We start from the raw sequence: 25,802 nt of genomic DNA on the forward strand, positions 1-25,802 counted from the left end.
ATTATTGTGTTGACCTTTCAGATGGAGGAGTCGAGTTGAGGAACAACAATTACTGAAAGAGTAGGTTTTTTAAGTGACTATATTGTGTATCTTACATCAGTTCTAGTAGTTGTGTAGGTAATAATAATGCTTGTTTAAAATTTTAAAACTTAAATGCGTTAAAATTTAGATATAAATAAAGTCATAATAATCAGATTTTTTTGTACGTGTTCCATATATTATAGGTTTATACACAAGGAAGAGCAAGTTCGACTCCTTAAGGAACACAAAAACATCATGACAAAAATGATAAGGTATGTGATGTCCACATAAACAATTTAATGTAATCACAGTGGTTATACAAAAAGGAAGATATGCCAACACGACGAGCGATGCGATGGCCCTTGATGGGCAAACAAAAGTTATTTTTTCCCGAGATGTATTTTTACACTGATTGTTACTGTATTCTACAATCATACCCACAACACATGTTAGTAGGGCTATTTAGGCTTTTTTAGGCTACTTGACCATTCTGTCCGTCAGTTGCGTCTTTGGTTTGTATAATTTCATATAAATTGAATGATGTTCAGAATGAATTGTCAATTAGGGATTTTCTAATACCAAAAAAACAACCACAATCATCATAATTATAAATCATTTGGCAAGTTTGGCCGTTAGGGGGGAATGACAGACGACGATACAAAAATCCTCCTTCTGTCATGTCTGTCGTGTGCAGCTTCTCTCTGTTACATAGTCCATCCAGCTTTTATTGTTACGGCCTCAAAGTCGACCTCCCTCCAGCGTGCCGTGGAGAACAGTCTTGCACAGAGAGTCGTGCCTGGTGACATGGCAAAACCCAGCCATATTTCGTCGTTTGACTGTCGTCCGTAGGCGCTCCTGTTGACCAACAAGTGTTGCAGTCATGTTCCGGACGTACCCGTTGGTCTTGTGCTCAAATATTAATGAAAAGTGAAAATGAGCATTGTGTAATTCATATAATGTTTAACTTATTATTATTATTTAACGAATTATTTCATCATGGTGTCATTTTCGAAATTGAACACGCTCATGCAAAAGTGTAAACATATAATTCGAATGACAATGCAAACATATAATTCGAATGACATATCTCCAAAATAAGTTGGTCGATTTTGTCGTAACTTAGCAAACATGATAGTTGGGAGACATTCTTTCGACGTTTGTAAATCGCCAAAGAAAAATAAGTATTTCAAATGTGAATACTATGTTATTCTTCTTCTTTAAAATTGAAAGGAATAGGAGTATTATTTCAGGTGAGTCAACGTGGCCTTTTACTTGTTTTCAACGTTTCTTGTGTATGTGTTTTGACTGACTGAAGACGCAGCGTATCACTGTGAATTATGTAGTACAACCTTCTCATTTCATGACGAGTGATAAAAGTATTTTATATTTACGCTGTATTCTTTTTTTTGTAATAATGCTGTTATTTATCTAAACAATATTAATGCATGTATAAACGATTGCTGGTCATCAATACAAATTATCTAACATCTTAAGGTAGCTATATTTTGGTAATGTACATGAAACATAATTAAATAAGCATTCCTGAGGTATATGATCAAGAATGATAACCTGTATCACATGAAGGACAATTTATTTCCTGACTTTACGCTATGTGTTATAAAATGCTATCTAAAGTAATAGTCATCATATGCTTACTCATGCGTTACAGACTGATAAAAGGGAAAAGGAACTGGTGAAATTGATCAAAAGCTATTTATTGACTGACAGAAACGGTAAATTTCACCCTATGGCATGTGTAGCATTGAACAGTGGCTGTCTGCAAGATGTGCTGAATTCATACCCCTAAAGTTCAAACTTACCATCCCGCGGGTTCAAATGATTTATATAGCAAAATAATTTGATAAATCTTTGAAATCACTAAACAGCCAGCGATTTGATATCTGCTATACAACATATTATACAGGCCCTACTAATAGTTTGTTCATATAATGACCCTGGGGTGAATTTTATTGTTTGCAACGGCGGAAACAACTACAAAAGTATTCTTCTTCGAACCACAAGCCCGTACATTTTTATTTTGTAACATACTATTGTGGCCCTCTATAACGTATTTTTCAAATCATTCCTTTGTGAATAAACAGATCAAGTCCGTCCCAACGGTCACATTCTATTACAAACGTTATTAGAAAAAAAGGTATGTAACATTGTATAGAGATAATTTATTAAGTTTGTTAAAATCATGCCGTTGGGGTCAACATTGGACACTACCGTGGTGTCGCATGCATATTGTTTAATTTTGCAATTGAACCTTTCCATTTCAAATCGCAAGTAATCAAATTTGTTTTTTTGTGGTAAATTACATCCTTTTGCAGTCTTTTTTCAACTTTGGTTTAAAAAAATCAAACATCTATATTATCATTTAAATATAAACTGTTTACAAACAATCGAAATACACGATATACGATTTTTTGTTCAATCCGGAATAATATTTGTGCATAATAACATATGCTAGCGATCTTTAACCATGTTTGTCCCATTTAAATTACTATATTTAATGTAACTGCGCGTGGGTACACAACTTTACTACAAACAAATTAACTTTACAACATGCTGGTAAGCTCAATTGTCTTTCTCAACCAATTTATGTAGTGTCTGAGAATTCATATAAGAGAAACGCGCGGATACTATTTGGTCCGTTTGTTTTCCAGTTTCTATCTATGCAACTAACATGGAACATATGCGAGGATGCAGCAGTGCTCAATAGGCGATACATCTTGCAATACTCGCATTTAATAATAATGGCGTAAATTAAAACATTTTTTCAGTGTGCTTGAGAAGACTATTGCAAAACTTCAGACAGATTCTCCAACAACAGACGGATCTGATAAAGAAAGGTTTGTCAAGTGCGTTTTTGATATTTACTCGAGAAAGATAATCAGACCAACCGACCGACCGACGGACGGACCGACAGACAGACCGACCGACAGACCGACATACCAACAGACCGACAGACAGACAGACAGACGTACACTCGCACGGAAGCAGGCAGGCACACAAACCATATAGTAGAAAATCAAAGGGATAGTTAAAAACTTAAATCTGACGCTGCGATAACTAATAAGTACTCGAGCTTCTTTGATGAAACTTGGTATATGCTCAGAGGGTCATTTTTGAGATATTTTCCATTCAACGTTGTTTCTATGGTTATGGTTCTATGATTCAAACAAACGTTGGGATCCTGGGATTAAGTAAAAACAGTAATTTTGATAAGTTAATGAAAGTCGGAATATTGGGAATAAAAATGTTGTTTAAGTGTTTTCTTCGAAGAAACATGTATGTTGCTACTGTTGCCTAAAAAAGTGAAATTTCAACCGATGACTAAAAGGTACTGAGAGAACTTTGATGAAACTCGGTATGCGACCATGATTGCCTATATAACTTGATGCCTCCCTATACACTTTGGGACTTTTCTAACGCATCACTTTTCAAACTTGAATATCTCAGTTATGAGTAAAGATATTAATTTATTTTAAATTTTACATACGATCATTTGACTACATTCTATGTAAGCTCACGATAAAATCATTCATCCATGACGATTGGACGCTTAAGAACATGGGGTAGGTGTGGTGCCATATTTTTGCACGCGGAAATGTTGAAACGCGATTAAATCATGTGCAATTTTAAATAAAATATTTACTCATTACTGAGATATGCAAATTTTTAAAGTGTTGCGTTAGAAAAATCACCAAGTGTAGTAAAAGGCGATATACATGTTATTCCAATTAAATTTAATTTTCATAATTCTATGAAAGTTTTTACACAAGAAAAACATAACATTTATTAAAGTAAAACAATATGGCTCGTATGATTATTCAGGAGAGAATCGACTCAATCGTCATGTTGAAAGCCGGTCAGGTATTTAAGACGTGTAAATTTATGCGTTTTACTTTTCATATTCTTATGATTACACGTTGTATGAGTTTGCGAATTTGACTTTTGAAGTGACGTTTTTAATTTGTTAAGTTTTATATTTTGTTGTTTTTCAATTTCAAATAAATTTTCCGGAATTATCAGATATGTGTTGAATTATTCTTGGTCCAAATTTCAACACAAGCCGTTCAAAAATAAGGGAGCTATATTGATATGATTAAGTGATGCGTTGGAAAAGTCTCCATGTGTATAATATACAAATTTAAGTTCATTTACTGATTCATCCTTTTTTTCCTTTGAGATTCATACAGTTATTTTTCCTTACTCTAACCATTTAGGATGCAGGATTTTTGTTCCTTCCGTGACAAAGCTTTTGTTATTTCTGCTGTATAAATATCCCTCTTTTATGATTCGTCTTCGTGTCTTTTTTCAGTACGTCTCTGGGGGAGCTTCTAGAGGAACAAGCAAAACTGCAAGTGGAATATGAACTTAGTAATGAGCGTTTGGAGCAAACGTCTTACGACTCCTTCATAACAGGAACGGTACACATTCCTTACTGATAAGATGTTGGTTTAATCGTACTTCAAGTATATAATAAATGCATTGAGTATGTTAATTGATAAAATATCGAGCATATGATAGTAATATGCTCAATGTTTTCTCAGTACGAACGCTTAATTAATTGTAAAGATGATGTAAACCTTTGTTTCATTCATGTCTTGACACTATTATCGATGATATAAAATACAATAACATCGACTTTCGGAATATATTGAAAATATATTAACAACGTGTACCTATAATTGATCCTTTTTGGATCAATATTGCATGGTACAACTTTAACATTGACACAATTTAAAGAGCACCTTTTCATTTTTCACCTTGTTTTTAAAAACACATCCGCGTTTCTACTTTTTTATCTGCGTCTTGTGTGACGGTTTGCTGTTAACATGGACTTTATTTGATTGATGTGATCAAAACGTCTGAAGCTCATGACGGCCTTATACATGATTATTTACCCTTACTGAGTAATCTTTTCACGGCGATACCCCAAAAGAAACACTTACAAATCCTCCTAGACTTATTACAACGCCTAAAGTTTTAGGTTTGCTGCTAAACATTTAGGAAAACATAGCTAATCAAATGTGATTTTTATCTTAAAGACGGACGAGTTGATGTTGGTATATTTTCAATTTTTTCGTGTGTGTCGCAAAAAAGTGATTATGAGTCACAATGTGATGGTTTTTATGTCAGATGTGCAAAACATTTGGTCAAAATCGGTCAAGAAATGCCCAAATTCTGTAGAAAGATAGGGCTTTTCAATTTCTGTCCATGAACAGAAATGATCTAAATTTAAACACGCGCGGGTCACATGTAAAACCACGGGAAATAAAATAAATGCACAGACTCGGAGCACAGGTGTTGGGCGCGTTGCCAAGTTACTTAAACTCTATCAATATGTCATAAAACAACATTTTCATCATTTTTATAAACAAAAGATATAATATATACGTGATTTCCACTTCTACTCTTTTCAAAAAAACAAACAAAAAAACCAACAAAGAACTACTTAATCACAGCTTTGTCTTTTTTCCGTGAACGATGATCCGTCCTTCACCTTACGCAATTTATTCAACTATTGGTTTAAACACTATTTATTTAGTTCATTGAAAGTACATATAAGCAATACAATACAAACATACATATTATATTTGAGCAATATGCTAGGCAGGTAGAATTGCAGTATTGCTTTACATAAAAGCTGTAAAATACAATTGGACAGAATTGAGAAGGAAGCTCGAGGCTTATACTATGTCTCTCTTCTGTCAGTTAAAAGTGCTGCTGTAATGGTGTAAACAACCAAACGTATAACAACTATTTAAAGACATGTCAAAATTACGAACAATATATTACAGTGATAGATTATTGCATACTGGTTGGAAATGTAAAAATAATATAACCTATAATACAAAAAGTATAACAGAGTAATATAGATAGCATAAGAGCTAATAAGTGGAGAAGGAAAGGGATAGCAGTGGAATAGTAGAGTTTCAGAATAAGAGAAGTTGCGGTAATAAAGGAAGCAGTTGCGGGAACGGGGCATCGTTAGCAGAATATGGTTTGTTCCTGAGATAGAAATGGGTTAGAATCTATGGCTATCTCGGATGTAAGACTGAACATGTTTGAATATTAATGAATTTACTTCATATGAGCCGTCTTTAACACCGAAAAGAAGAAGATGAACAGTTATGGGTAAGAATCTAGACAGATTGTTAAAAAGAATAACTCTTTTTTCTGTATAAATGGGACAATTGAAGAAAAAGTGATATGTGTCTTCAATAACACCGCATTGACAATATGGACTTTGTACAATGTTTTTTGAGCACAAATATTCATTTAAACTGCTACAATGCATTCGTAAACGCGCATGTAGAATATTAGATGTCCGCTCCCCATCGTAGAAATGCTGGGGAATTATTTTCTTATCTTTACTAAAATTTGCATTGAAAGCAGAGAGAGAAGGAGTCGTTCTCACCGATTCCGGTAAATTGTTCCATAAGTTTATAGTTGATGGTAGGATAGATCGTGTAAAAAGTTGTGATTTGCATTGGATACTGCGAAGGTTGTTAGAGTTACGAATTGGATAAGCAGATCTTTCTCCCACGCTAGAGGGGATAAGTGTGCACAAGTATGGGGGTGCTAGTGAATTATACATTTTATAGAAGTGGGTAAGTTTATGTTTTGTTCTCCTATTTTTTAATGGTTCGAGAGCAGTTTCATTGTATAGGTTTTGCAAGGATGCCAAACGTGTCCCCCCGCTGATTATCCTTGCTGCTTCCTGTTGAATCTTCTCAAGTTCTATTACATCTTGTGTATTAATGTTATCCCAGACTATATCAGCGTCTTCAAGAATTGGTCTCATAAATGTTGTGTAAATCGATAGAAGGGACTTTCTATCGAGAGTAAACTTGAACGTTAGCATTACATTGAGTCTTTGCCATGCTTTCTTCTTGACTGATTCAATATGGTCATGCCAGGAACATGTATCAGAAAAAGTTAAGCCAAGATGCTTGTAAGACGAAACCTCGGTGATTTGGCAGTCGTTGAAAAAGAGAGGGGGTGGATTGGGCGGTTGATTTTTCTAGATATAACTAAGGATTCGGTTTTGGATGGATTGAAGGTTACCAACCACTTATCAGCCCAGGAATGAATTTTTGCAAGATCAGTGTTAAGATGATTAGCCGCATCAACATGGTTGTTGACGATGATATATAGCGTGGTGTCGTCTGCAAATAGGCGAATTGGACAGTGAATATCTCGTAAGATGTCATTTATATAAATGAGAAAGAGGAGGGGCCCTAATATAGACCCTTGAGGGACACCAGCGTTTATGGGTAATGGGTCAGTTTGGCAGCCAGAGATTACAACACACTGGGTCCTCTCATGTAGGTAGTCTTTTAACCAAGATAGAAGATTGCCCGAGATACTACTAAGTCGGAGCTTGTGGATAAGTCCTTCATGCCATACTCTTTCGAGGGCCTTAGAAATGTCGCAAAAAACGGCTCGAACCTCTTTACCTTCGTCAAGGGCTTTACAAAAGGAGTGATACACAGAGACTAATTGGTTGACAGTGTAATCTTTTGGAATGAATCCTGATTGAGATGGGGTTATAAATTCAATAGCCCTTAAATGGTTGAAAATATATTTGTGGAGAATTCTCTCGAGACATTTACTTAAAACACTTAAAAGGGAGATCGGTCTATAATTTTCAACATCCTGAGGATCATACTTTTTGTGAAGTGCACAAACAATTGCTTCTTTCCAGCTCCGTGGGATCCTACCATTACTAATAGAAAAATTGAAAAGATTTTGAACTGGACCTGAAATCTCAGATGCAATTTGCTTTAGAACTTGACTATTTATTTGGTCTGGACCTGATGCCTTTCCCGTTTTCATAACTTTAATGGAATCCAATACATCTTGACGGGAAATAATGAGATCTTCAAAGACGGGGCAATCTGGCTCTTGGGAATGTAGGTTGTTCATATGCGTACTTGGTGTAGTTAAAGTAGATTGAGATTGGAAGAATGAATTAAGAATATTTGCTTTATCAAGGGGTGACTCATATATGGTACCATTATGAATTAAGGGAGGCAACTCGTTTTGTGTGGTGTTTTTATTTGTGATTTTTTTTAATTATTTTCCAGAAGTCGGATGATGAGTGTTGATTTTCACGTATAAGTTTAGCGAGATTTTCAAAGTGCACTTTTTTCGCTGATCTGACAAGATTATTAACAATATTACGTTGTTGGCGAAAGATGTGCCAGTGTCGGTCTAAATTGGAAGCCTTGGCTTTTTTGTATGCTCGTTTGCGGCGTCGGATTTCCTTACGAATATTAGAATGTAGCCATGGAGGATCCGCTGTTCTTATTGTAACTATTTTGTTCGGAATTGTAGCTTCGCAAAGACTGATAAGTTGACGTGTGAAATTTGAAGTATATATGTCAATATTATTATCACAACAACTGTTCCAATCGAAATTCTGCACTGTTGTCTTAGATTAGTGTAGTCCCCATATTTATATCGCCATATTTTACGTTTAAAATAAGATCCAGCTATTCTATTGAAGTTTATGACGCAGTAGACTGGGCAATGAAATCGAAGTTGCTGGTTAAGAAAGGTTCTCCAACGCCGCTTTTTAGCACTTTCAAGGAAGATGTTACTATAAAAAGGTCAAGAATGGAATTCGAGGTTTCAGTAAAATGAGTAGGTTCTTTAATAATCTGTGTGAGATTATACTGTAAAAGAAGGGTCTCCATTTTGATCCTGCATTGTGGTTTATTCATGTCAGGATTAAAATCACCTGTGATAACAATGTTCTCAATACCGGTGTCAACGGCTAGTGAGATCGAATCATTTATGCATTCCAGTAGATAAGGAGAAGAGTTTGGTGGTCTGTAGAAAGAGCCAGATAAAAGACGCCTTCCCTTTATACGTAGTTCGACCCATAGACATTCTAGATCATCAATTTGTAGGTCAGGTCGCTCAATGGCAAAGAGATCGGATTTTACGTATACTAGAATACCTCCATGGGGATCGTTTCTTCTATCCCGTCTGAACGGCTTATGATAAGAAGGAAAAAGTAGGTCGTCAGTGTCAACTGTTGAGCTGAGCCAAGTTTCAGTAAACACTATAATATCAAAATTGTTGAGATCGGCATACAGAATATCTTTCTTGGCAAGGAAGCTCTGAACGTTGTAATGAACGATTTTTAGATTATGTGCAAATGCATCATTTATTGAAGATGAGAAAGATGTACCCGAAGAAGAGGATGACATATCAAGGGAGCTGTCGGATCCAGGATTTGGATGGACATCGCCTCCTCTAAGAAGAAGGATTGCCAGCCAGCAAACTAACTCGAACATATTCATTTGTTGAAGCCCTTTACTTTTCATAGTACGAGAGTGGAACAAACCTATCCTCATCCTGTACACTCCTATGTCAGTGTACATCATGAAATGCTGAGTGCAAGAAATAATTGGATGAGGAAAAAGCTATCGTGCGCCCGGCCCGCAAGAAGTGAAAGAAGGAAGGAGGAATATTGAGAAGAGAAGAATAACAAAAATAAACAAAAAAATTGGTCATGTTGATGTTATAAAGAGATGTTAAAACCTGTCCTCATTTGATAAATTTATATTTTGGGCTGTATAAATGATACAGAAAGTGGGGCTTATATTAAATGATCGCGTAGTAACATAATAGTACAAGGATCTACGCAACATAGGCTTAGTACTTGGGCAAACCAAAAAATGACAAGCTTTTTACAAAGCTTGAATTATATGCTACTGCGGCTTGTTAACGGGATAGTCTGTGTTTGTACAATGTGCACGACTTCCGCAAGCTAAAAGAATACATGTGCACTAAGTGTGTGGCGAAAGATTGTAGATTACTATTTAGGCACAAGTTAGGAGTGAGTGATCGTGTTAATTGTGGGTTTTTTTTTTCTTAAATAATACGAGTTTACAAGTAACTTCAGGTGAAATTGATATTGAAAAGTGCATCTTATTGGGTGATTTTTAATGAAATGTGTGTAGTGTCATTTTCAAAATAAAATAGAAAAGGATGTGTGTATTCACCAAAGTGTAAATATCCATTTTCCGAGCTTGTGGATTTATTTATTCGTGGATGGATTACCAGTTGATGTGGGCTTTATTGCACACCACAGTTGAAGGCAACATTTGGACATATATATACAAGAAGCGAGTCTGGTAAGATCTTACAAATCATAGTAGAAAGTAGATGTTTGCTATTTGATATGTTGGATAACTGTTTGATTAATTGACCTAGCATATGGATTTACTTGCAGTCAGTCAACCTGACAACACAATAGGTCTAAACAAATATCCTAGCAAGCAATCTTTCAGCTGAGCTTCGAAATATATGAGTGGTTGTGAGTACACAAAAGGTTAAGTTGCTGGACAACAAAAGATAAATCAACCAATAACTGACAACACAATAGGTCTAAAAAAATATCCAAACAAGCAAGATAAGCTATCTGGCAGCTGAGCTTCGAAATATATGAGTGGTTGTGAGTACACAAAAGGTTAAGTTGCTGAACAACAAAAGATAAATCAACCAATAACTGGAGTTCAAATATGTAAGTGTTGAAATCTCAAAAGTAATAATTAATTATGTTGATGTTCAAATATAAAATTTGTCATCCAGTATGTGGGGTTAAACTGTATAAGTGCAAGAGAGTACATAGGTACCTAATAATTAAGTTGCTGTACAAAGTGAGATAACTTAGTCACCCAGGAACTTTTCAAGTTCATATATGATTGATAGAAAACAGTCAATACACACATGCATAACATATTGTCAATTGACTTATAAAACATATCCATTTATCATATACACCTTAAATATATGTTAAGTAAGTTAACACCTATATTATGTTTAACTATAAGTGCAAGAAAATACACAATCAATACACACATGCATAACACATTATTAAGTGACTTGTACATCATTACCATTTTCAAGATATTAATGAATAATGATTAAAGCCAATCTGCGCGTGTCATTTTAGATGCACGACAAACAAATTGTTTAACAAATCGCCGACAGTCCTGTTGTCATAAAGGTGTTATTAGTCAACATTTTATAAAAAAAAACGCCGACAAACACGTCCTTTATAATTATACACGTGTGAAGAAATAATGAACTTGTCTACTTTTGAAAAAAAACAACATTTTTTTATAACCTTTATCTATATTCATATCAAAAACATATACAAAAACATATTTCACGTCTTTGATATATATAAATAAGTTTTAGGAGGGTACGTGTTGACCAATTCGGGCACGAGTTGACTAGTGGGGGTACGAGTTGACCAAAAATCGGGTACGAGTTGACCAAATCGGGTACGAGTTGACCGAAGGTACGAGTTGACTTAGGTACGAGTTGACTAGCTCCCCATTTACTGGGTACATATACATTTCCAATAATGTGTACTCCATTTACTGGGTACATATAAATTTCCAATAATATGTACTAAAAAGAAGTATCTGAAACATTTACCAGTTTTATGTTCAAAAATAAATGCTTGGGAGTAATCAATACAGAAACATGCATGCATAACATATTGTCGAGTGACTTGTACAACATTACCATGTGCCATATACACCATGAAAGATTTATCATATAATATACATACTATGTACATAATTACCATTTGTTATCAACTACTGATAACCATCATTTACCTAACACAACTTTAATATGCACAATTTTTATGCACCATTTTTATACATTACCATGTGTCATATACACCATGAAAGATTTATAATATAATATACATACTTTGTACATAATTACCATTTGTTATCAACTACTGATAACCGTCATTTACCTAACACAACTTTAATATGCACCATTTTTATACATCATGGTCATAGATTATTATTTTATAACATGGTGTCATCTGTTATGTACTCCAGTATACCATTAGCATTTATTTTCTGATAACCTCAGGCTTATTTTCTAATAACCTCAGGCTTATTTTGTGTTTATGTTGGTTTGTATTGTGCTGTATTGTGCGGTTTTGTACTGTTTGGGCAATCGGTCACTTGCCTTAAATAAAGGACCAACTTATTGTTTTTAATGAAAATTCAATACTGCTCCAGCAGCTGGAGTTTCACTTCTTTATATTATAGAAGCAAGATACATATTTGTCAATGTAGATGGTTACTCAATTGATTTGATAAATAATTTGTTTTTAATTTATGCACATTTTGAATGTAATTATTGTAGTATCAGTACCTATTTTCAGTTTTGAGGTGTTTTTTATTCATTGCGTGCAGTGAAATAATTAGATGACTCACTTTTGTCATAATTTTGTAATGTTACAAGAGAATGGAAGTGGGTCAATGCTTTTTGGGGATAGAAGAACAGTAATATCAAACAATCTTAGAAATGGAAAGCAAAAATGTCCAAGATTATTTGAATTGTTTATTAGGTAGTGATTTATTTAATTTTTGTAAAGATGCTACCTTATAATTATTTTTATCGGATTAAGTTCAAAGTTTTGTGATTACATTTGTTATAAGATGTGCATATCCACAGCTTGATTTCAGAAATCTATGGATCTAGATATATCTTGTGTCAACATTGAAGTAAAAAAAATAAGTTACCTGCCATGTGTATGGTTTATTTTAGTTTGATTTATTGTGTGTGTCTATGAAAACAATTATGTGGATGATATTGTGCATGAACCTGGCAGTGATGCAATTTATTATCCAAACAGATTGAGGAAAAGTTTAAATATAGTATGCATAATGCTAACAGCAGGTCTATTAAAGGTGTAATGCAGAGCAGTATTGTTTGATGGTTGACAAAAGATATACCCTTATACAAAAATTTCTTAACATGAGAAGATATTAAGATTTGTTTTAGAAGTTACATTAATAATTTTGTACCGATAACATATAAGTTATGTAGATAACCTCTTAGGGAAAGGAAATTTATAAATATAAGCAGTTTTTTACCAGTTTAATTTAGAAAATTTGGTGTTAAACTACATTAACATTATTTAAGCAAGAAGTAAACCTGGTTGTGGTATAATACATTTACATGTAAGTGTTATTATTGATTTTTTTTCAAACTGTAAATAGAACCTCATGGAGTACACAATAAATTATTGTGTACTCCATGAGGTTCTATTTCCCCAGGATTTTACTCAGGCACAGCGGCGACACAGCAATTAAAACACAACATATTGTTTTATTATTTATGATGTCTTAATTTATTTCATTTATGTCAAATATAATAATATTAAACAACAAGCAAAATAGCAATACGCATTTCAACGTAAATGATTGAAAGAAACAACAACAATACATATTTTTCCATAAGTACACAGAAATACATTGTTAAATTAAAAAAAAATGTTGTCCGTAGCTTCTCCTGGTGCCAGACATCAACCGTTCTTCCACAGTCCACTGCTTCAATATCTAGTTCTTTTATGCTGACCACCATCAGAGCGCTGAGGACTGCAGACTTTAGGCGAGAACAATTGTATACCCTTTTCATTGAGCTGAAGCCCCTCCCGCAGTCTTAAATACGCACAACGTGTTAATTACTCTGACATTAGATCTTTTAAATCGTTTCGAATTAAATAGAAAGAGATATTTAAGCTAAAAAGCATATTTTGTTTGTACGTGTGTTCTTGACAGCCGAGTCAAGCATCTTCCAGCTGAAGATGTATATGTAGGGAGGAGCAGGCGAACAACTTACCTAGATTATTATGAGGGGTATATTTTGTTGTATGAGGAATTTCCTGCTTCATTAACCAGCGCAAATACTTGAAGGCTGCCAGCATGGTACTCTTCTGTACAGGGCATAAATCTTTAAGCTGCCCAACCAGATTTCTCAGTCGGTTTACCCTCAACTGTTTGGCCTGGGTTGGGTCATTGTCTTCTAATTGCGGCTTAGTGAGTCCCTTGTGCAAGGCACCTCTACCCACGGAGTAGTACCGACTGATAAACGCACTGGTCTGCACATGTGACGAATGCACACAGAGAACGTCATACCTACGAAAGGGCGGACTAGTTATCGAACAACTGTTTTTTATTAAAAGTCTTTTTCATGTTTTTAAAGTTACATTTATGTTGTAAGTGTCTAATCTTTATTGCAAAAACATCTATTTGATATACTGTTTCAGTGAATGATACACATTTATTATTCATTTGCGGTTTCGTTTTAAGTTGTTTTCACTACGCATTAAAAAAACCCATAAAGGTCAGTAGAAATATTTTTAACTCCGTCAAGCTTCTGTGACCAATGGAAAATCTTGATTCCAACTACTGTCGAACACATTGGCGTGTTGCTTGAATCGCCTGCTTTATGGTCTCAGGACTACTGGCAACGTCCTGGACACTTCCACTTGAACTTATTGCACTATCTTACAAAGACGATTCATTAAAAGTCTTGACCAAGAAACAAGTAATTGCAGATTTCCCAGACACAATAACTTAATCATCTTATCATGCACAAAAACTTAAGAAAAAATGGTTGCATGTATATAACGTATTCCTTAAATATCAAAGAACCTATTGAACGTGAATAATGAAAAATTTGATGCTGTTAATTTATATTCGCCATCGAGAAAATAGTGTGGAATCATTTTAAGAAGGCGAGAGCAATCAGACATTTGACTCCATTTAATTGTAATTATAAATTCAATTAACCACTACCGCAACACACACCTGTCACTGTTTATTGTTAAAATACCCATGAAATAGTTGTTAACAGTTAAACTTAAACAAACAAACAAATAAGGATACCTTTAAATGATATTACGCAACGTGTACCGGTATACTCGATCGATATTGACCACTACTAGTGGACAAGCATTATTGACCCCCATAGACGACCCATAAAACGTGTACACCTCTTATATAAGTTTTTATGCCCACCAAGAAATTTAGCGCGTGCTTGTTTTGGTTGGTCGTTGGCCAAATGCAGACAACAAGCGCTTGTGAAATATTCAAGCGTTGCGGCGACATGATCGGAAAATCAAGCGCCGCGGCGGAATATATTTTAAAGTCCAAGCACCGCGGGGCCGCTGTGCTAAAACCGCCTGTGGAAATGCCTGTAGGTATATACATTCAATGTGGCAATGTTAAAATGTATTTTCATTATAAAGTTATGTTGGTATTGAAGAATAGAAAAAAAAAGAAAAAAAAGATATTTTAACAATTTTCATTACTTTAACATGGTTTCACATATTGACATTTCAATGGAAAAACACACAGTAATTATGGGTCAGTAATTATGTATTTGTTTTTAACATATTCATAATTTGCATGTCATATATTGCATTTACACAGTATATTCATATTATATCTGGGAAAAAGAAAACATGAGACGACATTTTATTAAATGATCACACACATTAATGAAAAAAACAGCACCTTGTAAACTATTTACAGTCAGTAAAAAAGTTTGTACTATGGCTTTAGTATTATGTCTTTTTGATTACTTGTTTTGACACATTCATGTTATTTTATTTGTAATTTTTATTGTTAAACATAAATTTATTATAATTATATAAGAAGCTCTTTATGTAAAATATGACAAGAAATATGGGTACAGTTTAAGTTACATACAATAAGAATAACACACAATTTTGACAATTTACATAAATTTTACCTTATTTGGATGGCATTTGTTACAAACATTGGAATAGGAGTAATCACATTATGTAAGTAAATAGGCAAATATTTGCATTGTTGTAGGTAAAAAGTCAGTGAGTATATGGTAGAATGAGTTTACTTGACATGGTTTCACATATTTGCATTTTAGTGGTAAAACACACAGTTATTATGGATTTGTTCATAACATATACATAATTTGCATGTCATATATTGCATTTACACAGTATATTCACAGTATATTTGAGTAAAAAGGCAAAAAAGAGACACAAATTTAGAAATTGCTTACACAAATTATTGGAATACAGCACCTTCTAAATTATTTATTGTATGTAAATTATTGTGTAATATGGTTATGGTATAATGTATTTTAAATTACTTGTTTCTATGCATTTATGTAATTCTATGGATAATTTCAATTGATCAACAGAAATATGTTTTAATTATATGAGAAGCTCTTAGTGTAACATGTGACAACAAGTTTGAATACCGTTTAAGTTATATAGATCTACAGTAAAATAAAAAGACACACAATTTTGACAAGTTTTTCAACATTTACAAATTTGCATGGCAATCGTTACTTTCATTGGAGCAAGAATAATTACATTTTTGTAAGAATACATTTTAAGTTATATACAATAAAAATAACACACAATTTTTATAATATTTACAAATATGTATGGCATTCGTTACATACATTTGGTCAAAAATAATAGCATTATTGTAAGTAGATAGCTTAATATTTGCATTATTGTATATATGTAGAAAGTGAGTATCTGATAGTATGAGTATACTTAACATGGTTTCACATATTGACATTTTGATGGAAAAATACACAGTTATTATGGATTTGTTCATAACATATACATAATTTGCATGTCATATATTGCATTCACACAATATATTTATAGTATATTTGAGCAAAAAGGAAAACAAATGACAACAATTTAGTAAATGGTCACACAAATTAATGAGAAAATAGCACCTTATAAATTATTTACAAATTAATTAGAAAACAGCACTGTATAAATTATTTACAGTGTGTAAATGAGTTTGTACTATGACTATAGTATAATGTTTTGTTTTGTTTTTATACTTGTTTTAACACCTTGATGTGATTTTATGGATAATTTTTGTTGATGAACAGAATATAATTACATGAAAAGCTCTATTATGTAACATGTGACAACAAGTTTGTATGCAATAAAAGTTTGATATATCTAAGATATATTAAATTTAATGAACATAGTGAGTTGAAGACTAAGATTTGGTAGACATCAAGTTGAAATTATTGACCTCTGAATAATACATGACCCACTCTGTGTGACTTGGCAACATGTAGTAAATGTTTTCTACTTGGGTTTGTATCCAAACTTGCAAAGGTCCTGGAGGCGGTTTATCCTAATGCTTTCTTTTTGGTTGGAGACTCTGATTTATAGAGTCCCATCGAATGACCATGTGTCGGACACTGGAGACTGGGGGTCCTTTTTCAATTGTCGGCATTGGTATGCTATTTGTCTCCGGATGGGTGTAAGCTGCTCATTTATGAAGATTTTGCTTTTGTTGAGTCTTAGTTGCTTTCTGGACTTCATGAAATTAGACTTTGCCTTGTAGTTTGTAAACTTGCAAATTATTTCTCTAGGTTTTCCGTTAGTACAGTTCTTTGGTCCATTCCTGTGAGACCTATCAATATAATTGATGTTGATGGCGGAACCACTGTCTTTCGCAATGTTCAGAATAATCTCAGCAGTTGACTCGTCCTGTTTCTCATCTATGTTGCTGATCAAAACACAGTGCCGTCTACTGTATTGATTGTTATTGTCCACTTCAGGTTCAAGATCAGCCAATTTACAATTTAGTTTTGCAATGGTGTTTTTCATCTCTATAAGTTCATTCTGCAGTGGAGCTACGTGTTCTGCTACTGTAGCAGAGACCATTGACTGAATCTCATTTCTCAATGACATGCGGAGAGTTTGTACTATTCTTTGTATGTCGAAGTCAGTTATAAATGAGCTTGGTTGGCCGTGTCCTGGGACAGGGGTTCACTGTAGAGGTGGCGGTATGGTGAAACTAAATGAGGTATGAGGAAATGACCCTAGTGTATAGTTATTGCCTAACTCAGGTGAACTCATATTGTCTGTAAGGGCTCTGATCACTGTGGTGTCTGCGTCTGTATTAGATGGATTGGACATCACTGACTCGACTAGGGGGGGGGGAAGTAATTTGACGTGGGTATGTCTATGTCTAAATCAGCCCAACCACCACACGAGCTGTCAGTGTCTGACTCGGAAGTCTGTTTGCTTTGTTTCTCTGCTTTCGCGATTTTTCCTGCTCAGGAGAGATAACTTTTCTCTTCCTTGAACTTGGTCTTTTGTTCCGTGTTTAGGACTATTGTTGTTAACATAAGCGGATTGAATACCTGTGTCAGATTTACCTTTACCCATCTGAATAGTCTGCTTTATAAATTCATTGAGGTTTTAAGTTGGTTTAGTGTTGAATTTACATTTTTTTGCGAATTCAAAAGATGCAAATGTTTACACCGGAAGCGGAAAGTTTTGAGATCAACTATTTATTCAACTATTGGTTCTGCGCCTCAGAGTTATCGAATATCTGAAACCGAGCACCGTATTAACCTTGAGCGTCTGATCGACATGGATCGACATGGATCTGGACTCGAAATCGCCGATAAACAATTAACGATATACAACGATTTACAACGATTTCGACGTTATAACGCAAACAAAAGGACAAATCTGTATTGTAAGTTGATAAACTCGTATTTGTTTATTGTACTTATGTGGATTATGTGGATATTTCGATAGTTTTTCTCTTGTAAAAATCGGCACTCAACGTTCGGCCAGACGAGAGTTGACCTGGCATTTATACGAGTTCGAGAAGTGTTTTCTTGTAGTATATGTTGGCAAGTGGCCGTTCGTGGTCATTTTTCGTCACGATGCAACTTTTCCAACAAAATGGTACATAGTTTACGAAAATCGACCGCCATTTAGGCACTTAATGTCTTAAACATGTTGATGTAGGTGATTTACCTGTATCAAGGGAAACCTACCTTGTATATACATAAATTCATATTTTTTGTCAACATGTTGAACAATGTTGTTTTATAACATACTTTTAATGTTTAAGTAACTTGGCAACGCACCCAACACCTGTGATTTAGTAGTTCTTCTTTGTTTTAACAAGCGCGGAAGTTGAAATCCCGTGAAATTTGCGCTCACGGGATCCAAAGCGATTATACGTCACGGGTTAATAATAGTCTTGAAGATTCCGTTATGTACATTATAAGGTTCCGTATTTTGTATGCTTTTGGCATTTTTTGCCACAATTTTTGCGAAAACCAGTATGAAAGAGTTAAGCTTTAGAATAAATCTGACGAATACTGATCAATTCTGGTCAGTTGAAAAAACCAAATTTTTGTAAGAAATATAAACTCGGCCGACTTTAAAAAACACAAGTGCATAGTTATGTTACATCAAAGACGGGTCAAAAAGCCGCTGCTTTGTCAGTCCCCCCGAATTCTACTGTGAGGATATTGCAATTTCGCGGGTCTGAAAAAGATTTTCCCGATTATAGTTTCTATCCGTCCGTGTTCCAGATACCATTTTATGTACGTCCGTTTTCCCGTGCTTCGATCCGTCGCATTTGCCGTTTCTACTTGATATATGAACACTAATGATCCGAATTTGACGAATTTTGTTATGCAACATTTCTTTTGGGTGGACATATGTATCGTCCTTCGATATTTTATATGTTATTTTCCATTGGACTTTCAGTTTTCGCGCGAGATCAAACGATCCTTTTATCCGAACATGATGAAATGTTCTTTTCGTCAAGGTTCGACCTCTGCATATTGTTATGTCGCTGCGCTCCGTTGATTGATCGGGGTGTAATTGCCCTGTTAATAATTATTCCTCTCCGCGTTTAATTCGGACACTTAATAAAAATCAAACGTCATATGGAACATTTCTGTTGGGTTTACATGCGTATATTGTCAGGGTTTTTCGCTCTTATGATTTTATAAGAGTGATTTCCCTTCGATTAATAATTAGAAATTTGAGAAAAACATAAGCATTTTATGCGGTTTATAATGTCATGAAGCCATGTATTTAACAGGAGAACATTGGCAAGCTTCAAATTAAAGCTCATTTAGAAATCAGGTCCTCTCTATTTCACGATTCTTATGGAAGTCAGGAGGTGCAACAAGTATGCCTATTAAATATAATTTTAATATATGCATTAATAGATGAAAAAAATAAAAATAAAACTAACTTTAGTAAACTTGTTCTATTTCAGTGCAACCGGGTGCAAAGATTTAAATGAGACGGGTATAGTATCCATTTCGGCGATGATTTAGCTGACACACATTGTTCATAGCCTGGTTTTTGTATATCATCTGTTTCAGATGGAGAACACATTGGAGAACATGGACCCCCAATTGCGCACTTCCGAGGACCAGTGCACCCTGCCTCAGACGCAGCTTCAAAAGGCATGGAATACATTAATTAGTTGTATGTCATAATACATGGCCCCGATTTCTTAAAATGCTATAGTCTGTTATAACTGGTGTGTGAATAAGCTTAGAGGTACTATATTCACCTTTCAATACATTGCGCATCCATAAACCCAACTAATTAAATAAAAATGATTTGTCATACCATCACATTTATTGATATAGTGTGGTTAACGGATAAAACAAGAAATTTAAGCCGACTATACTAACACAATGTCGAGAAACGGAGACTGATAAATAGAGATAGTAGTTTAACTGTTCTATTAAAGTATGTCAGTAAATTACAGATTGAATATGTTTGGTATTTTGGTTGAATTGTCATTTATGGTTTTCGTATTGTGGTGCTTAAATATTTTAAAAGCGGGATGATTTTATAAATGTGTAATTGGCTTTCAACCGAACACGATAATGCATCCTATTCCTATTTTATTGATGTATGCTGTTTTAGCAGACAACCTATTTGGGTCTATGAATGAGTAGACCAAGCCTTGCCTTATAAAAAATGTTGTGTATGAACTTGCAGATCAAAAGCAGAACCGCTGAATGCTCTGTTCAAGTCTCTGAACCACAAACGTCTAACAGTACAGAAGTCTGCTCAGCAATTATTATGTTGATAGCCATCCATTTCTCTGATTTAATATATTTCATATACCGGGATTGTATATCATGAATGTGTCTTAACTGATAAATATAGCATTTTATTGATTGACGACTGGTGCTTTATTTGTTTCATGTTGTGATTGTATGTTGTTAATATAAACGTGTAAATCAGTTTAGGATTTACAAAGGATACCATCTTTCAACATAAGGTTTTGGGCATTCATAGTTTTATTTGCATTGTAAAGCAAATTAATTCCTGTGTTTTACCTTAGTTATATTATTATTATTATTGCCTTTTCTGTTTACTTGATTACACAAATCTTTGTCATGTAAAAGTGCTGCATATTAAAATAATTCAATGTGTTATACTCAAATAACCATAGAGATTTGTCTGTCTGTCTTCCTTTTATTATCATTTGTAGCCTCGGATCTGCCTTTACTGTAAAGGGACGTTTTCGATATGATTCGTTTTGTCCTTTTAGTTTTTGTCACGTCGCTTTCATTTACAAGTCAACATTTGTAACAAAGAAAGAGCAATTTAAAACAATACCCCTCTTTCAACGCAAATTTAAAATTGCAATTTCACTATTATTATGTTGTTTACTTTATTAGTCACAAGTAAAACACTTCACAACTTAAAGGGATCTTTTCACGCTTTGGTAAATTGACAAAATTGAAAAAAGTTGTTTCAGATTCGCAAATTTTCGGTTTAGTTATGATATTTGTGAGGAAACAGTAATACTGAACATTTACCATGGTCTAATATAGCCATTATATGCATCTTTTGACGATTTTAAAACCTAAAAATTATAAAGCGTTGCAACGCGAAACGATTGAATAATTTGGAGAGTTCTGTTTTTGTCGTTAAATTTTGTGAAACTACGAAGATTGCTTATATAAGGTATAAAATACGTAAAATATGTGTATTCGGCGGAATAGCTCAGTAGGCTAAAGCGTTTTTACTTCAGGACTCTGGCAGGACTCCAGGGATCACTGGTTCGAAACCTGGTCCGGGCTATGTTCTTTTCCTTTTTTTAATTTTATTCTTGATTTTTTACTGGAGCTTTTACGATCCAATGTTTACATTTATCGATATAAAGCATTTAATGAATAAGTTAAAAAATGCCAAAATCTGTGAAAAGGCCCCTTTAAAAGAGTGAGCTAGGAAAACTGTTGGAAATTTATCATTGGGCATAGATATAATCGCCAATGACCCCATTATGTATCCAGCGTTTAGTTTGACGACAGTGTCATCGGATATCAAGGCAGTATATATTCAAAGAGGAAGTCAATATTGTAAAACAAGAAACTTTTCTATTAATATATTTCATTTTTAAGGAAATCCAACGCGATAAAATATCTAGCCGCAGAGCCACATAAAACAAGTAGGTAACTTTTAAAGGTGCAATGAATCCACCTTGATGCTAATGAAAGGCATTTCCAAGGTCCATCTTCACGTCACCAAATTAGATGCGATGATTGGGTCTGGGATCTGCACCATCAGTGACATGGGCCTCTGCTGCGATCTTAAAGTGGTCTGTGAAATTCACAAAAATTGAAAGGAATGACATTAATAATACAATGCGTTGATAAAAATTAAATAAACACCAAGTACAAGTACCAGTATAAGCCACAAAACGATATATGTACTTTTTTGTACCGCGGTTGTCTTGTAAAATTAGTGTTTACATTATACTTGCCTCGCCTCTCATTGATATACTATCAAAGACTATACCTATTAATGATGTTTTAAAACAGTTGGTAGTTCCAAACAATCATACATTTCGTACAAGAAACACTGTATGAATTAACATGGACAATACCTAGCAAAGTATGACGAATTTAATATAAACCCCCGCAAGTATTGCATAAATTTGCACGAACAAAACCGAATGCAAGCAAACACTCGGCTAATGATCCAAATGCAGTTCACGAGTGTTTTGTCACATTTTTCGAGATAAAGCTTAATTGATGTAGCCAAATAAAGAGACAGTCGTTAAGACTTGACATTGATGCTTGCAGATATATTTTTAACCTCAACAACATGATATTCTTTTCGAACGGAGTGCACAGTTCCTTTGAAAAAAGCATTTCCGAACGAATGCCTTTATATTTTGTATATTCTTTCCAAATCAAAATCGTCATTACCACCACAATATGACTGTTCTTTACGACAAATGTAAACATGTTGTTATTAGTCATGGTGTAAACGTTTAAGTCGTTTTTGCAAACCGTTTATATTTTTTTGTGATGCACTGTGTTTGATATAAACAAAGTAATTCACGCTATCATAACTTAATTAATGAATGCATGAATAAATGAATACATTTAATAATGATTTGATAAAAACATGGATTAATGAATTCATGGATGACTTTAATATCGTGTGTAAGATGCTAGATTGACCATTCACGGTAACGCTCACACCACATATAAGTAAGTACATGTCATAATAAGTACATTGAAATCGTCGTAATCATTAACGAGGTTTATTAGCATTACTTTCTGTTCATTTGTTTCGAATTTCTAGTACAGCCTTTTAAAGACGTTTGACATTTATACCACTTGCAACAGAACACCTGTAAAGCTGTTAAGTTGTTCATCATATGACTCAAGATAGTCATCAGACAAATCATGGCGAAAATCAGGCGATAATCAGGTTCTTCCGCAAGTGCGTTGTCAATCAGCGCGGAGAGGGAAAACATGAACAGGCCTTTCATTGGAGCATGAAATCCACCATTGTGTTGACGATATGCATTACCAAGATTCAGCCATACGTCATCTCTCTCTCTCTCCCTCCCTCCCCCTCTCTCTCTCTCTCTCTCTCTCTCTCTCTCTCTCTCTCATTAGTAAATGCACATTGGAGAAAGGAATTCCCACAAAATTGTAATGTGTTTTATTACAAAATGTATATAATAAATGGTGGGCCTGCACTACATGTACATAAGAGTATGTTTTTCTATTGATTTGAACAACAACATAACTCGTAAGTCAACGGTACTTTTAATAAGGCAGTTACTTCCGTCGCTAGGTTTTAATCACATTTTGATATTTCAAAGCGTTGAAAATGAGGCCCGCCAAAAAGAAAGTTAATCGTGTTTAATTCAAATGTTTAAAAAGGCTTCCATAATTTTCTAATTCAATTAGAACAGTGACAGGTGCCGACTTTTAATTCAAATTGTATTGTTCATATTTTAATATAACTTAATGAAGAATCGGATTGCCTCGAATGAGATTTTCTGCACATGTATAAAAAATTCAAACTAAATAAAGACATACATTTTGTGTAATACCACACTGAGAAACAGAGAAATCTTAAATTACAAATTGTCGAAAATACTGCTTCGGTTGAGCGTTAAAGGCAACGCGTGGATGACTTACAGAATAACAAAACTGCCAGTTAGCCAAACAAATATAACCCATATGCACATTTCATCTGGTTCCGGTCAAGACGGTTTCACGGAAAATGTCATTTCAGACGACAACAGCGTATATATATGAGAAAATGGCCGAGACGGTATCAATGCGAAAGAAAAGATCTGCAAACTTCTCGTATGATGAGATGTCGCTCACTGAGAAGGGGTTTTGGAATTTGATAATATTGGTGATTGATCTCTTTCTGACCGTCGTTGGAAATTTAATTATTCGGTCTTTCAGGTCACACAGTTCATAAGTCAGTTACTTTGCTCACGAACCTTGACAGCGTGGCAATGTCCATCCCAAAAGAATCCCCTATTAATTGCAAAAACAATTCGTTAGTAAAAATCTAAGTTTAATCCATATTTGCTGATACGTTGTCAATATTTGATTGCTTCCAGTTGGTCTCTCAAGTATATGCCCGATCAGTTTTTCTGAGCGGACGATATTCTCGGGTGTAAATCTAAACCGTCGGCGTATTTCTTTAGGGTTGTCAGTTTCCGTAAATCTGTCTATTCGTCGAAATTGTCTTGGTCATCTAGCATTCAGTATTTCGAGTACGTCAATGCATTCTTTATTCGGATAAAGTAACCGAAGTCAAATATCTTGGCTATATCTTATCCAAATTTTAACAGTTATCCGCTGGAAAAGTTATCCAGATTTATTCAATTGGCTACTGATTATTATATATTACATATATGTTTCTTTTTTATCGTCAATGTCTTAATTCCAGCGATTTTTAGGACAAAGCTATTGTATTCTATTTCGGTAGTTATAAACGCTTCACGTTTTTTATTTTGTTTTTCATAACAATTATTTTCTATAAATTGTGTCCGTGATTGTGAATGGTTGTAGTAAATTTAACCGTAGACAACTTTATACGAGGTTAATGCATCTTTGTAAAGTCAGTTTACGCGACTTTATCACAATTTAGCTTATTTGTATTCAGTGGGCGATTATGGCGCTTATGTCAATCGCATAATTGGTAAGAGAAAAAGCAGCGCATCTTAAGATCAGATCTTCTGTCTTCTGTTCTGTACACGTATTTTTCAATATCGCATCTTTTCGGATAACATTTGAAACAAATTGAAGAAATATGCGCCTTATATTTATCTGAAGATGGAGATTTCTTCTATTAAAGTGCGATTCTCAAGAGAAAAACTTAATAACAGAGTTATGTCAATATGTTTTCTCGTTTGGACTTTCATAGCAAATAACGAGTTGAAGTGTGGATCTACTACCTATATTAATAAAATATTTTGGACTTAATGAGAGGGAAATTTAAGTAATGAATCATCGTGATACAGCACATACAAGCCGTTATAATACTAACGCTGAGATTACAAATTTCAATTGTATGTATTTGAAAGAAAAGAAGATACTTGACTACTTGACATACTGCTCGCAATAAATCAAAATTGCTAAAGGAAATGCACATTTTTTTGTTCATACGTGGCTTAATAGAAAAGATATGAACATTAAAAACCATAAAGTTCGCCGGACGGACAACGTGGTGAAAGGACCGCTTTATAATAATACGCATCGATTGAACAGCCATTGGTCAATCAATGAAGGGCATATACTACAAACAAAAACAACATACAGCTGTACGTCTTATTTATTGTCAT

At 34.3% G+C, this 25,802-nt stretch overlaps 1 protein-coding gene across 4 annotated transcripts in view; it reads left to right on the forward strand.

The window, feature by feature from the left end:
* The window catches only part of LOC127842106 (uncharacterized), a 31,779-nt gene extending 10,644 nt beyond the window's left edge, over positions 1-21,135 (forward strand). For 3 of the 4 annotated variants that reach the window (XM_052371429.1, XM_052371430.1, XM_052371432.1), the window contains 6 exons: positions 22-60; positions 225-293; positions 2,808-2,876; positions 4,349-4,457; positions 20,050-20,133; positions 20,681-21,135. In XM_052371429.1, coding sequence (XP_052227389.1) covers positions 22-60; positions 225-293; positions 2,808-2,876; positions 4,349-4,457; positions 20,050-20,133; positions 20,681-20,827 — 517 coding nt within the window. In that variant the 3' untranslated portion in view covers positions 20,828-21,135. Of the gene's footprint in view, positions 1-21; positions 61-224; positions 294-2,807; positions 2,877-4,348; positions 4,458-20,046; positions 20,134-20,680 lie in introns of all 4 variants that reach the window. The other variant, XM_052371431.1, reaches the window with a different exon arrangement.
* Positions 21,136-25,802: the final 4,667 nt, after the last annotated feature.

The sequence above is a fragment of the Dreissena polymorpha genome, chromosome 8, assembly GCF_020536995.1.
Source record: "Dreissena polymorpha isolate Duluth1 chromosome 8, UMN_Dpol_1.0, whole genome shotgun sequence".
Taxonomy (NCBI): domain Eukaryota; kingdom Metazoa; phylum Mollusca; class Bivalvia; order Myida; family Dreissenidae; genus Dreissena; species Dreissena polymorpha.